At 45.3% G+C, this 16,180-nt stretch overlaps 1 protein-coding gene across 2 annotated transcripts; it reads right to left on the bottom strand.

Moving 5' to 3' along the window:
- Positions 1–7,712: 7,712 nt before the first annotated feature.
- Positions 7,713–15,889, bottom strand: ZNF281 (zinc finger protein 281). 2 transcript variants are annotated; one of them, XM_062211560.1, is made up of 2 exons: positions 15,772–15,889; positions 7,713–15,544 (listed from the first exon to the last, which is right to left on the bottom strand). In XM_062211560.1, exon 2 carries the CDS (start codon positions 15,528–15,530, stop codon positions 12,861–12,863), a length of 2,670 nt encoding a protein of 889 aa, XP_062067544.1. In that variant the 5' UTR covers positions 15,531–15,544; positions 15,772–15,889; the 3' UTR covers positions 7,713–12,860. The 2 variants fall into 2 exon arrangements, with proteins under 2 accessions (XP_062067544.1, XP_062067543.1); XM_062211559.1 differs by having other exon boundaries at positions 7,713–15,548.
- Between the last annotated feature and the right edge of the window lie 291 nt (positions 15,890–16,180).

The following is a 16,180-nucleotide window of genomic DNA, read 5'->3' on the forward strand; positions in this document are numbered from 1 at the left end:
TACCCATCCTGTTCTCTGCACTAAGACGCGGCGACCTGAGAAACAGGCAGCCAAGTATTTTATATCCACTTCACGCGGGTGGAAGAGGTAACCAAGGAAGCCTCCCCGGGCTCGGAGCTTCTGGAGCCAGGATTAGGACTTAAACTGGGGCCCCAGGCTGGAGCGCTTTTCACCGGCTTCTGCTGCAACTTCTGGGATCTGCTCCTGGGGGCGTCTTCTCTGCACAGCGTCCAGTCTGTCCCGAGGTTACAGGGCACACAAGCCGGGGACGCTGCTGGTCCACACAGCTCCCGGCGCGGGCACTCCTATCGCACAGAAACCGCTTCTACCAACACAGCAGGCCCCTGCTTTCCTGAAGGGAAGCAGGAATTGCTACGCTAGTCCTCGCCCTATAACGTATTATTCAGTAATCACACGAAATCAGACCTCACTGTAAGGGAGGCTTTTTGTATTAACGCTAAAGAGGGAAAACCTTGGAACAAAAAGAGAGACTCTGGCCCTCTACCTTGACTAACTTATTTTGATAAATGTTATCTACAATCAAGAAATTAATAAGGAGTTTTAATTACCTTCAAATAGATTTCTTCTCATTAAAATTGGGCTGACCTCGAAGTATCACATTCTTTTAAATTTATCATGATTAGAGCCAAAAATTATTCAGAATACACCAGAGTTACTAGATGTGAGCAAACTCTACAGACGCCCCTCACAGCCCCTCGCTGAAGTCTAACTTGCGACATAAGCAGTGCCTTCCTTCAGTCAGTCAATACAGTTGTCAGATGAAACAGTGATGGGGAATAAAAGGGTGAGCGCCATCAAACAGCGAGTCAGGCAGGCCAAGCAGTTTCCTGGGAGAGCGTCACTAACACGGCCCCACCCTCAGTCACTGCTGGGCCTGACTTCCCTCATTCTTTTTTAAGCTTGTTATTATTTCTATTGATTCGAAAGGCAGAGTTACAGAGAGGGAGAGAGAGAGGTCTCCCATCTGCTGGTTCACTCACCAAATGGCTGGAGTTGGGCCGGGCGGAAGCCAGGAGTTCCATCCGGGTCTCCCATGTGGGTGCAGGGTCTCAAGCACCTGGGCCATCCTCCGCTGCTTTCCCAGGCGCATTAGCAGGGAGCTGGATCACAAGTGGAGCACTGGGGCTGTGACTCCGCCACAACGCACCAGCCCCCACATGGCTTTCTTCTTGGATAGCGAGTGATCAGGGTCTCCCCACTTCAGAGAGGTTCCTGGGTGTCTCTACACCCACCAGGCACTTGTTACACCACACGTGCCTGCCCTGGAGGAGCTGAATGCTGACTACCAGTAACCGGGGACCCTCCTCCTTAGGAGCCCTTGGCCGGTGCACTGGGTGCTTGTGGGTGAGGACATCCAGGCTCAGGAAGATGACGTCACCTTCTTCCATCTGATGCCACAGGCAAGGTTTTAAATGAGGCCCAGCCATGAGGCCTGAACCTCTGAAGGAAGACACGGTTGAGCAGTAAAATTAAAAATGAAACAGAACCCCCAAAGCTCGGTATCACCAAAGGGTCTCACCGGTCCTCCCCGGGGGGCGACACTGCCTCCCTGAGCCTCGGCTCTTCACTGGGAAAACACTCCCAAGGGACATGTGGACTGCGACATCCCAGAGCAATTACCACCCATGATTCCTAACCCTCACGGTTGGGTCTCGGCACCCTAAATAAACCCTGCCTCCCTAGGTTCACTCCACTACCCCCACCCTTCCCAGGAATCCCCCGCCTGAATGGGCAGGTGTGCACCCATGGCCTTCTGGCCCCTTTCTGCCCCCCTCACACCTCAGCTACCCCTCAGCACACGCGCGTGGTTCACCCGTCCCCTCTATTAGACTTAAGGGCGCTCCACGTGGCCCCCTTTCTGCTCACAATAGTGTCTGGCGTCTGACGGCAGGCAGCCAGAGGTGTGCAGATGGATTTTATAAACTAGAGCAGTGAGATCTGAATTCAGGACCCACAGGAACTGGATGGATTTTTGGTAAGAGATGAGAAAGGAAAGCCACTGGAGAACCGTGCTTCCCCAGCTGGTAGCCTGCAGGACCTGGCTAACATGCGGATTCCGATGCAGCAGCCGGGAGAGGGGTTGAGACGCTGCACGGCTAACAAGCTTACGCTGCTGTGGCTGCTGGTGCACCCGTCCCGCCAGCTCCCGGACAACCAGGCTGCTTCAGGCTAGGATCTCAACAACTTCGCTGAGCTGGCCATCAAAGGCCACAGAGCTCTCATCTGATGAGTTGTTTATTGGGGCCGGCGCTGTGGCATAGCGGGTAAAGTCGCCACCTGCAGTGCCAGCATCCAATATGGGCACTGGTTCGAGTCCCAGCTGTTCCACTTCCCATCCGGCTCTCTGCTGTGGCCTGGGAAAGCAGTGGAAGATGGCTCATGTCCTTGAGCCGCTGCACCCGCATGGGAGACCCAGAACAAGTTCCTGAGCTCCTGGCGCAGCTCAGGCCGTTGCGGCCAATTGGGGAGTGAACCAGCGGATGGAAGACCTCTCTCTCTCTCTAAATAAATAAATAAACCTTAAAAAAAAAAAAAAAAAGTAATGCCCTCTCTCTCTTGCTTTCCTTTCAGTTTCTAGGACTGATGGGATGCATGGAGTGCTTCATGGACTGAAAAATCTGAGAACACAAGTACTGAACAGTCTTACACTGGGGACCGCTGCGGCACAGCAGGTGAGCTGCTGTCTGTGATGCCGGCATCCCACATCAGGGCGCCTGTTAAGAGTCTGGTTTGAGTTCTGGCAGCTCTGTTCCCAATTCCGCTGCCTGCTACTATGCCTGGGAATAGCAGCAGCAAATCATGGCCCAAGTACTTGAACCCCTGCCTCCCACAAGGGAGACCCACAGGGGGTTCTAGGCTCCTGGCCCAGTCTTGGCCACTGCAGCCATTTGGGGGAGTGATCCAGCAAAGGAAGTTCAGAGTCTCCCTCTGTCATCCCACCTTTCAAATAAATACATCTTCCATCTGCTGGTTCAGGAACTCCATCCTGGTCTCCCTCATGGGTGCAGGGGCACAGGACTTGGGCCACCATCTGCTGCTTTCCAATGTGGGGGAGTGGAACAGCCGGGACTGGAACCAGTGCTCATATGGGATCCTCGGGTCACAGGCGACAGCTTAACCTGCTGCACCACTGAAGCCAGCCCCGTTCTTCCGTAACATCTTTCTCGTAATGCAACCATCACGCATACACATTTTAGTCTCATTTGGGAGATACTATACTGAAATGTTTAATATCAAAACATCTGGCTTAATTTCCAATTACCAGTAGGACATACTCACGACTAAGGCACTAGATGTCAGTGACCACCAGCAGCTTGCTTCTCCACACTTTGCTGCATCGTTACTTAGTGCTTAATGTAAGGCATGCACCACCTCTGAACTTGGTAGCTGGGAGGTCACACTCAGTTGAAAATTCCATGATTAAAAGGAGCTAAGCAGAGGAGGGAATAGTGTCCAAATGCAAAATCAGGTGGTTTTATGCCCTGGTGTTTCTTCAGATCGTATCAATCTTTCACATTTTAAAATCATGTGGTTTCAATTCGGGTGGCATAACTGGGCCCAAAGTCAAGGGGAGCACTGAGCGTCATTCATTTCCATCTTATAAATTACACCAACTTACAGGAGCCTCTGGAGAGGAAAGTGGCCAATTTATTTCTAGTACAAACGGCAGTTTTAAATCAAACCAGCAAAGTGAAACTACAAAACTGTCAAAGCACGTCTTCATCCACTTCCAATCTAAAATCAAGTGACGCTGTATTCATACAAGAAAATCCGACTACATCGGGGTGGGCACTTGGTGCAGGGTTACGATGCCACCGGGGCCGACCACATCCGTATCAGAGCCCTTGGGCTTCAGTCCTGGCTCCATATCTGATTCCACCTCCCTGCGACCGCACACCTGGAGAAGCAGCAGGTGATGCCACGCACTTGGGACATCTGGATCAAGTTTCTGGCTCCTGACTTTGGCCTGGCCCAGTCTTGGCGCTTGAGGTCATGTGGAGAGTGAACCAGTAGATGGAAGGTCTCTTGTCTGCCATTCAGATACAATTAACATTTTTTAAAAAAACTTAGATTTATAAATTCCAGCTGTCCACAGACTTCAGCTAATCCCATGGTCTTATAGAAGGAATGGCAAATAGGACTAGAATTTTAATCTGTTCTAGTCAAATGACACACTGAAGTGATAATTTGAGTAAGAATTCATTTCACATGCTTACAAGATAATTGCTTATTTTCACCTTTCAACAGATTATTAGAAATGCATTGTCATTTAATCCAAAGGAAAATTTTCCTTTTCCAAAAAACAGTTCTTACATTTTATTATAAACCCAAACTGCTGCCATCCAACATTCGAGAACCTCTTAAAAGATCTGAAGTGACTATTTCTGAAACACAGGGAGAAACTGGGTATTACTCACACATTATATGAACAAAGAATTCCAAAAATAGCACCTACTTCATAAAGCCCAATGTCTAGGACCCTGTAAGAAATGAGATTTCTGAAGCTTTATTTATTTGTAAGGCAGACAGAGCAGAAGAGACAGAAACATAGAACTCTCTTCCACCTGCTGGTTCACTTCCCAAACGGCCAGAGCTGCTGGGCCTGGGCCAGGCCGAAGCTAGGAGCTTCATCTGCTCTCCCTCGTGGGTGCAGGGCCCAAGCTTTCAGGCCACCGTCTGCTGCTTCCCCAGGCACATTAGCTGCTAACTGGCAGGACTCAAACCCGTGCTCATATGGAATGACAGCAGTGGCAGGCCACGGCTAAAGCCACTGTGCCACAATCCTGGTCCCAGAAACAAAAATCAAATCTGGTTCTGACAGGGGTTTGCTTCCTGTTGATATGCTAAACTTCTTTCAATTTTAACAGCTCTAAACACATCAATCTTATTAACTGCTGGGCAGTATCCCCACCATCTGCTCTTGCTAGTATTCCATCTTAAAAATAAATTTCCTTATGTGTATGTGTATATATGTGTGTGTGTGTATACTCAGCCTTCAGTAATCTGTGTTTTAAATACTTTTATTACAAAGCAAGTACATGAAGGGAGGGAGGTAGTCTTAAATATAAATTTAAAACTTAAAAATTACTATATATACATGGCTTACAAACAAAATAACTGAATTATGACAGGCATTTCAACATATATTTTTAATTTCTCCTCTCACATTCAGCTGCCAAAATTCCAACTGATATTTCAGTACTGCACATTCTTAACAGACAGTACTTTCAGACTGCTCAAAATGTCTTTGTGTTTTAGTTCCAGATGGAGCACTGGTTCAGTTGGGCAAATGACTGAATAGGATGCCATATGATCACTTCTTATTAAGTTATAAAATACATGTTAGTTTTGGCTTAGAAATCAGAAAAATAATTTTCATGAGAAGCTTTGCTATTATAACTATGCAAAATCAATTCTGTAAAGTTTTATTTGCATGTATGTAAGACTTTAATTACATATGTAGATGAATTGACACGGTTTAAAAGCCAAAAATAGTTATCATTCTTTTGTAACACTAGGTATTTAACAATGAAAATGTAATTTTTTACTCTGTATCACAAGCTGTTTAGGATGGTGTTGGTTTTTTAAATTATTATAGTAAGTCAAAAGTCAAGTTTTGAGGGAGAAAAACTTAAGGACTTCTTAGAAATAAACCACTAAGCACAACATTCCTGCTTCTGTTCCTAAGCGCTTTTCTCCATCCCCTTAGTAACAGTCCCTCTTTATCCTTCCCAGAGGTTTCATAAATCGAAACAAAGTGAAAATCCTAACGTTCTATTCATTCTCCAGTACGGTTCTTGGAACCTTCCCACCTCACGTTTCCATTCTGCTTTGCAGTGCACTCCTATGATGCACCAGCAGAAACCCTCAGGAGGCGACCCATGGTCAGTTTTTATTGTCAGGTCTTGCCAATGTTTCGAATTCCACCCTTTGGAGTCCTTTAACCATAACAGCATGGTAAACATGTCCATTAATTCCTTTGATTTTTTCACTGTTCTTACACAAGAATCCTTCCTTCCCTTTCAGACACAAATCTGTCACAACAGTTTTAAGGTTTTTCGAAAGGTTTTTCTGACTTCAAACACATCTCTAACAATCTGCTCATCTGATTTTTTTTCACTTACAGAAACAAAGAGGTGGGGGCAGGTGTTTAGCTGAGCAGTTTTGTATCTCGGTACCTGGGTTCGATTTCAGACTCCAGCTTCCTGCTAACACAGATCCTGGGAGGCAGCCCTGAAGGCTCGTGACTGGATTCCACACACACACACACACACACACACACACGGGCGGGCGACCTGGATTGAGTTCCTCCTCCAGGTCTGGGCTGTTGTGAGCCCTATCTCTCTGCTTCTCAAATAAATAAAAACTAAAAACGAACCAAAAACCCCAAGAGGCTACTTGGAAAGTTAAGAGTATAATAGTTTCAGATAACCCCTTGCCAATTTTCTGATCTAAACCTTTAAGAACAAAAACAAATGCACACACCCCACGCAGCTAGCTGTTCCATATGTGCCTGAGCATACAACAGATGAATAACATCTTAGTGGATTTCATTTAAAAAAAAATTTAAACATTTGCAACTTCAGCTTCTGTCCCCCACATCTAAATGAATAAAATCCTTTGGTAACTTATCCTACAAGCATCATCTTTACCATATTCACACTTTTAAGATGTTTGTTGAAAGACTACTTACAAGTAAAAAGCAATATAAGACCAATTTTTAAAAAGGTTTTAATGCATTTACACAGTGCTATGAACCTTGGTGTTTTCTAATGTACCTGTGACTGAATAAAATTTGCACATTGCACTGTTAAATGCATTTTCCTACTGTTTACCACGTCCCTTACCCACTTGCAAGAGGAAAACGTCAGGTCCCACCTCAGCAGGCTCTTATCTACAGCGAGCACTTCTGCTGCTCTGGACCATGAAGAAACTGCAAGCCACCAGCAAGGCTCTCTGCAGCTCCACCACCGAGGCGATCAAGGTCATGGGTTGTCTATTCACGGAGACCGACAATGATACCCATTTACAGTTCCCATTATCCTCCAAAAAGAAGGAACTGTCTTTCAAATATTTGCACTTGGCTTCCTGGGAGGAAGAGCCTAGTTTATGTGCAACCAAACACAAATTATATTGCTGGTTTTGTCATTCAATTTTGCAATCCTCTCTTTAAAAAGTTAATCTGATAATGTCATTTCCAGACTTAAAAAAAAATCCCAAAATTCAAGATTATGAAACTTAAGTTCTCCCTTAAGACTTTTTCAACAGATAATATATATACTATATATATGTATATATAGAGAGAGAGCAAGATTCTTATCTGCAGCAAAATAAATGAGCTGGTCACAAATTAAAATTGAATAAACACTTTTCAAGGTAAAACTTAAGGGTTTCTAACGTTTTGCAATCACACTTTTCCCTTCCCTATTCCTATCACAATACACCGTTATGCACTGTACTTGTAAATTTCTCTTTTGATGGGTGGAGGATGTGGATTAGAGTTCTTAATTCTTAAACTCCATGTGGATTTACTGGAATGCATGTAATAGTAACTTAGACTGTTTTGGCGGGAACAAAATTAAAGTTCTAACCAACCAATGGAAGTTGTGTGATTTTATGAGTTACTGAAGAAAAGCTCTAATATGTAAACACAAAGATTAGCCATCTTTTCCCTAGATTGGCAATGTAAACAGAAGTGCACCACACTTGTCTGTTAAGAGTTATTTATTAATTGCTCCACAATAGTACTAAAGTTCATAACAAACCAAAGGTACCAAAATAAGTCTGAACCGGAAGAATGACAAAGTAAGAGCGACGTTTTCCAACCAAAGATCTCCTTTACCCTTTCAGTTACTTAAATTCTCCAGGACACTATAAATACTGGGATAAATTCTACATTCCTTACCTTCCTGCAAAACCTATTCTTCATTCTACCTGCCCTAGCCTTCAACCTCTGGCCATTATTCTTTTGTTCTCTACAAACACAGAGAACCAAGTTTCCCCCTTTGGATTATAAGGTCCAGCTATTTATCTATCCTCCCCAAGAGACACCTATTTCAACACAGCATGCTCTACATTTCAACCTGGTTACTCATACTCAGGCATTACTCAGGATAGTGGAAATGTTATTAAGAACTCAGTAGTACTCCTCTTACGTAAAAAGGTGTGGGTTGGCTGTGGGTTTCCTTTCACTTCTGCCAGTACTTATTTGGGAAGGTTCTTCTGTGCAACTACAAAAGCCACAGTAGTTGTCTGTAATGATTGAACATCATGAACATGGGTTTTTATTGTTTTTGGTGGTGGCTGTTGATGGAAAACACTGAGCAACTGTTACATCCAGCATCTGTATGGAGCCATCAGATGGGCGAAGAAATAAATATTCTATTCAGCTCAGTTGCCCAGCTCATCGTGAAACTCTCTGGCTTCATATTACTTAAATATATTCCATAAACACTAAGTAACTGAATTGCAGATAAAATTCAAAAGTAATCCTAACATTTTATGACTTTGGGGTTAGGCATCAGCTTTCTGACTTTTTTATATGAGAAAATTACAGTATTTAGGCAGTCTTCTACAGAAGGGATTCTTAGTGTGTAGTCACAACAGGTAAGACCTGTGTGTCAGAGTTCAGGGGGGGAGGTCTTGTGGGCTTGCAGGCTGGCTTGTTAAGATTTCCTGTGCAGACATATTTCGACTAAGGTCAGGGGCTAGGAGGACACCAACTTTATCAGGTGTGCAAGTCAGTGGCCCCCAACATGTTACATGACACTTCCCTGTATGAGGGAGCCAGAGACTCATCAGGAAGCCACACAGAAGAAACTTAGTCACACTCAAGAGTCAATACTTTTTTTTTTAAAAAAAAGCAAAACAGTATTTGTATTAAAGAGTAGAAATAATTTTAAAAAGTATATGTCCTCTTTATGTCAATAAACTCTTTAAAATATCAATAGATTCAGAGAGGATCTTTTTTTTGGTCTCAAGATTCTTTTTAAGATGATAGAATTCCAAGATGCTGTCTTCATGCTAACATTTTAAAAAATAAATTATTAAGGATAAAAAATATTAACAAGTAGACGATAATAATTTCCCTCAAAAATCTATAGAGAACTCTATCATTTCAAACAGGGTACACGCAGATGGGCAAATCACCAATAGACCTCTTTTCTCAAATACCAGGAGATGTCGCGTAACAGAAATGTTTGTGGAACAATACTGACAGAACCTCAACCCAGCCTGATGTACGGCTCCCACCACAGCACTAACAAAAGAGTCTTGCATCACTCTGAAAAAATGAAATCTCGCTTACTAAAGCACGGAGACCACTACACTGAGAAAATGACAGTCTTCACATTTTGCTCTAAAAATGGAACTTATGAGGGATGTTCTGTTTTAACGAGAACCTATCAATTTGGAAACGAAAGATTGCATATGTTCCCACAAGGCCATATTGCTCAAGCTATCACCCAGTTCAGGCTTAAACGCTACTCATGGCGAACAGCTAGAAAAAGCCAAATACCAGGAACGAACAACAACTTCTGCCTCTCATCTGATTCATGTAATACAGAAGACTAAATCTGAGGTAGCTATATTTGTATCGGTCTACGCAATTTTGAAAACATAAACAAACGTAATTTTAAATAGCTATTTTTCATGTTTCTCTGTTCTCATCAATGAATCACCTCACAAACTAATGGCCAATAATTGCTACATTATGGTGGTTATCCTGAACATACAGTAACACAACAGAAACCCAGAGACTCATCTGTTTCCTACTTCATACCCTAACGCCTTACAAGTAAAAACCTTTCGTTGTAAAATAATCTTCTTCAGATACAAACAATACACAAAAAAGGCAGGCAGGTGGGTTAAAAAAATAAATCTGTTAAAGGGTGATCTGGAACAGAGAAATAAGTCATCAGTGTGGGGCAATCACGGCAGATCAGTAAAAGGTTCAAGAAAACGGCCAAATCTAGTGAATAACCTTAGCAAAGAGACTTCCATTTCCTAATCAAATGGGCCCATAAGTAGAGATAGTTGTCTACACAGAAATCCATGCTTAACATTGAACGCAATCATTCCTCATCTTACAAGACTATCATACACGACGAGAAGCAAAGCCTCAACGGACAACCTCTATCCTTTTTAATATTTCTGATCTTTCAACATTTGTAGCCACTAAATTCCAAAGCAGTTTTTCTCATGATCTTAGCCATCTGCATTCTTTCCTCCCTCACCTTTAACATACTTACTAGCTTTCCAACATTTTCTGCATCTCTAATATTTACATGGTTTAGCTCTTAAATACCCATAGTCTCAATTTTAAAAAATACTGCTAACTATGACTTAGCAATACTTTTTTCATACTAAAAAATGCTCATGACCATAAAATTTTATCTACATCATACTGTCATTGCATTTCAACCTTTTTTGAGGCAAAAAGGTATGCACCTGGACCTCAAAGCCTCAATAAATAATCTCTCTGGAGTAACAGGACAGCTAACCCGTTTCAATAAAACATGTTCCCATTTACATGTTAAATTTCTATTCTCCCGTATTATTGAGTGCCTCAAACACAAAACATTCAACCCACTTTCAAATAAAACAAGCCTAGAAACATAAAATACTTAGATTTAAAATATACAATACAAATGCAAGCTCCTGAATTGCAGGTTATTCCAGTGATGTGAACAGCTTATGTAGTCCATAGAAAACTCCAGAAATCATGACTGGATGATATTAAGTGATATCTCCTTTCTTCGATTTTGTGATTAACAGGACTTTTATTGGTAGTAAACTAGAGCAAACAATCAGAATAATACATATGCAGTATTCAGTACACACAATAAAAGTTAAAGAAATTCAAAACCTGTATGAAACAAAAAACTGGAGAAAAATCATACAGCTTCAGAGATACAGTGGAAAAGGTCCTCTCCCTCCTGCCATTACAGCTTTATACTCTGTACCCAACAGAACTCGCCACACTTACCGAAATAAGAAATACAGACTTTTTAGTACTGAGTGTATTTAAGAGGATTAAACACATTTCCTAAGAATCTTGCAAAGACCCTTTAGCAGTCAAAGCTAAAGGGAGGAACGTGGGGAAAGGAAATTAACTAGTATTTTGTAACCATTTTTAATAATTTCTTATTTTCCAAACACTGCTTTTATAACAAAAGTGTTTTACACTTGCACAATATTAATTACTTTATTATACATGGAAGCCTGTGGTAGGCTGATTACACAATAAGACTGCAAACAACCAGTGGTACTTTTCTGACGTCAGAAGAGTACATAAGACTGAAACATCACCAAAAGTACATAAAAAACTCATCAGCATAAACATCAAAGTACATTAAAAAATATATAATCAAGAAAAAATACAATTGCTAAAAAGTGGTTTAGAGCAGAGCCACCGCCTATCAGTAGCTTCAAATGGCAATTAGCGTTCATAGCAGGTTCTGATGACTTCACAAGACCCCTGTACAATACTGACTGACGCACCCTTTAAAACACACTGCAAAGGCTGCAATCTCACTGAGAGGTTCTGATGTCATCACGGAACACAAACACACCCTCGCCCCTCACGTGAGCTACACCACCAGCTGGAATCACAACCTTGTTAGTACCTGTAGCTCCAAGTACATGGGGTTTTATTATACATGGAAATCAGTATGGGGTTTGAAAAAAAAAAAAAAAGATGGGGGTTAGGGATGTTTATTCTGGTTTAGCTATTTGGACGCCATAAGGCATATAAAAGGCATAATCGATTATCTATTGGAATGTAAGTCGTTTTCAAATCCAAACTGTCAAGACAGGGGAGAGACGGGAGGAGGACGGTCCAGAACTCTAACCAGGGAGGTTAATAACAACAAAAACACAGACGTGTGGGTGATACGGAACAGCACAGAGAAGAGAACGTTTTAGGCCACGTATAATAAATAATGCATACCCCAAATTTCAATGTATTATGTGATTCCAACATGGCTTCTTCTACTGGAGCCAACCAACCACCTGGGCTTCAACACTGTACTGGATGTCAGTAGAATCACTTAATGGAATTACAGCCTTGTTAACAGGATCAACAGAGGGTGCTTTTTTTCTTCTTTTATTAAAGCTATCATTCCAGGCTTTGATCAAAGATCCAAGAGTATTTGTTCTACCAGGCTGGAATGAATGTGGTTTGGAAGTTCAGAGTACATTTAAAAGCTGCAACAAAATAATATAGGTAGCCAACAATCTCCGAATTTTGGATCAGCCCAGATGGAGATAGCAATTTGAAATGTTTTTCAAATCCCTTAACTTAAATGATGAAATGTATAACATTTCAGCCCAGATAGGGCGATTTGAAATGTTTTCGATCCCTTACTTAAAAGATGAAATGTGTATCATACTATCTGTAAATTGGATATTCCATTACAGTGATAACGTACAGAATTCCCATGCGTTATTACTTTCCTGAGAGTAAAGCAATTAGAATAACCTTAATCCTAGCAACAAAGATTTTTTTTTTTTTAGTTTTTGTAGAGGTTTTTTGTTTGTTTGTTTGTTTTTGCATTTAAAACTTTTGGGCTATTCCCTGACAATCTATACATGTAAATTTGATTGCTAAACATTGTCACTTTGAATGTCAAACTATTTTTAATCTATTGATTTTGATTAAAAATCATAATACAAACAGAGCTAAAATCACACTAACAAAATAAACTAAATATGAAAAGTTGCATTGAAAGGGCATTACATTATTCTTAATAGGATCGTGTAGAAACATTCCAATGGCAGTGTTCTCAAAATAAAACAAAATTACATTAGAAGACCCCCAGCCTGGTCACTCTGGGACCTTACCTGTAACTCTGGCTGGTGGGCGTCTTTACTCTTGTACTACATGGCTCACTTACATCAGACATCATGTTTGTATACCCTGAGAAATCTGACACTGAAGTCCTTACTCTATGGTCCACTTCTCCATTAGAGTTAGTGATAAAGGTCATTGGCACCCTGCTGCCCGACTTAAACTGAGAACCGAACGCCTGTGCAAAGTTCTCAATCTGGTATGTTGTTCTAGGCTCTATGTCTTTCTGAGGATCGATCTGGCTAGCTAACTCCTGAGATGGAATCTGAAAGCTCGTGGAGGACTCTAAGTTTTTCTGTTGCTCCTTCTGGCTAGTCAGTTTCTGAGATGAGGCCTGGAAGGCGGACGAAGTCTCTAAATTCTTCTGAGAATCTATCAGGTCATCGAGCTCCTGGGAAGGGGTCAGCTGCTGATGGGTGGCATCCAGAGCAGACAAGTAAAGACCTGGCTGGGACCCAAACAACATCCCAAAGGGAGGCTTTGGCAATGAGGATGGCAACACTGAGGTAACAGATTGGCCAAAACCACACTCCAAGGGAGACGTAGTGTATATCTGTTTTTCTGGAAATAAAGTGTGGTTGTGGAGAGGTGACGACAGACTGACAAACTGGAAACCGTGTCCAAGAGTAAAACCTGCATTGGTGGATTTTTCAAAAGCCTGCTGGAGGTATTTGGAGTACTCTTGCAACATGCTGGCTTTGTCATTCGAAGGTGTTTGGGTGCCTGGGCTCAAATTCTCTTCTTGAACCAACTCTGAATGTTCTCCTGAGGTGTGTAAATCCACTCGTGGTTCCGTTATGTTGAAAGGATCCTCTTTCTGGCTTTCCGACTTGTTGGAATACTGATCCAGAATACTCTGTAAAACCTCATCAGGAATCCCGGACTTGTCATGACAGGACTTGATTTCAGCATTGAGAGCTGAGGAATCTATAAGTGACAATGGCGCCTCACTGTCCAAAACACTGACCCCCGCGGACTGAATGACCGACTGCTGGGAGACCATGTGTCCTACATTTATAGAAAAGGCACTGTTGCTGCTGGCAGTTGGTAGGTATCTTCTTTTCTTTGAAAACTGCATGGCGTCGTCGTAATTGCTACCTATTTGACCTTGTTTGCCACTTGTACTCTGGAGAAGACTAATGGTCTCCACGCTGTTATTAGACACTATGCCAAGGGAGCCACCTGGCTTCCCGGACAAGGACTTCTGCCCGACAATGTCTGGGAGTGGTGACACAAAGTTAAGGTAGTTCTTATCCGTGCTCTTCCTGCTGCCTTTCTTGAAGATGAGCTTTGGCACCCTCTTCTGTAGTTCGTCTAGACCAGTGCCCACGATGCCGCCACTGGCAGACACGGTGGGCATCTCCACCGTGTAACTCTGCATGCTGAGGTTATTTGAAACCTGCGCCTCGTTCGTTTTCCCAGTCTTGTGTTCCTTATTTTCAACAGCTATGCTCTTTGACTTCGTTTTCCTCCTTGAAGAACTTGTGTTTCCCTGAGACAACACAGCCAGGTTACCCATATTGTTAGGGTTGGACGACCCAGGTTCTGCACTAGCGGCTCCTTTAGCTATGGCTTCACCACATGTGCGCCTGTGCTTCAACAGTCTATCAGTCCTTGAAAAATACTGTTGGCAAGTGTCACATTTGTATGGCTTTTCTCCACTGTGCGTCCTCTTGTGTCTCTCCATATGGTACTTCTGAATGAACTTCATGCTGCACTGGTCACACCCGAAGGGCTTCTCTCGACTGTGGATTTTCTCGTGTCTCTGCAGCAGGTATTTCTGAATGAACCCCATGCTGCACTGGCTGCACTGGAAGGGCCTCTCCCCGGTGTGGATGAGCACGTGTCTCCGCAGGTGGTAGGAGCTCCTGAAGGCAGCACTACAGTGGTCGCAGATGTGAGGTTTCTGACTGGGGGAGAGGACGGCACCTTCTCCATCGCCTACCAAAGACGGCTTGGAAGATGCGCTTGGCTTCCTCTTGGCTTTGATTCCCTGAGATTCTGGCTTTGGCCTCTTCGCCTTTTTGACGCTGGCGTCCTGCTTTGGCTCCTCGTGGCCAGGGTGGTCATCGGTCCGGCTGCTGCTGCTGCTGCTGCTCAGTAGCACGTCGCGGTGGTGCTGGGCTGGCTGCTGCTGCTGCTGCGGGACATGCTGGTGCAGAATGCTGAGGTCCTGGATGACGCCGTGGCCGCCCCCTTCCCCGCCTCCCAGGCCCGGGGACCGCTCCTCGGCCCCGGCGAACAGCCCCCCGTAGTGGTGGTGGTGGTGGTGGTGGTGGTGGTGGGGCTGCGGCTGCTCCTCGGGGTCCGCCGGCTTCTCCTGTTTGATGCTAACCAGCGACTGCAGGAATCCCCAGGAGGTCCTCTGCGAGGGGAAGGCCGCGGCGGACGCGGCCGGCTCCTTCTTGAAAGTCATGTCCGGGGCCGGCGGAGGGGGGGGCTCGGCGGCCGGGGCTGCGGAGGTAGAGGAGGCTAACACGCACTGCGGGGGAGGGGCGGCCGAGCCCGCCGGCCGGGTGAAGCTGGTGACCGGGGGGAGCCGGTGGTTGAACATGACCATACCCTGGGGAAAGGTGGGCTCCATCTCCGCTCGCCGGCCGCCGCCGCCGCTGCTGCCGCTCCCGCCGCCGCCACTCAGGAACCCACCGCCGATTTTCATGCCCCGGAGGAGGCCTGGCTGAGGAGAGGAGCGGGGCGAGGGGAGAGGGAGGACAAGGGGTGGGACCGGGCCCCGGGCCGGGACCACCGCAGCGCTCGGGACCCCGCCGCGCCGCCGCCCAGCCCGCAACGCGCCCAGCACTCATTCCCAGCCCGGGCGCCCCCGGCACCGGCGCGCGCGGCCCCGCGGCCCGCCCCCGGGCCTCGCCCTCCCCCTCCCGGGCCCCGCCGGCCACACTTACGGGTCCCGCCGCCGCCGCAGCCACCGTCGCCTCCGGTTAATAAAAATAACGCCGTCCTCTCCACAATGGAATTAAAAGCCTCCCCGGGACTGCGCAGCCGCGGCGCGGTGTCTGCTGGGAACTCCACGACCCGGCCAGAGGGGAGCTCTGCCGCGTCAGGGCGCCTGCGCCGCAGTTTCCGCCCGGCCTGCCTGTCAATCACTGGGGCGGTTGGGCGGAGACGGGGCGGGGGGCGGGGCCTTGGAGCCCTACTACGCGGGGCTCCCGAGGCGCGCCTGAGGCGAGCGTGGCCGGGGGCCTCGCTGGAGGTGGGGCCCGAGGGCCGGGCAGCTGGGGGCCCGGGGGCCGCGGCGTGGCGTGGGAGTCTCAGAGGCAGGGGCCGGGGGCGGGGCGGAGGAGGAGGAGGGCG

The sequence above is a fragment of the Lepus europaeus genome, chromosome 14, assembly GCF_033115175.1.
Source record: "Lepus europaeus isolate LE1 chromosome 14, mLepTim1.pri, whole genome shotgun sequence".
In the NCBI taxonomy this organism is placed as follows: domain Eukaryota; kingdom Metazoa; phylum Chordata; class Mammalia; order Lagomorpha; family Leporidae; genus Lepus; species Lepus europaeus.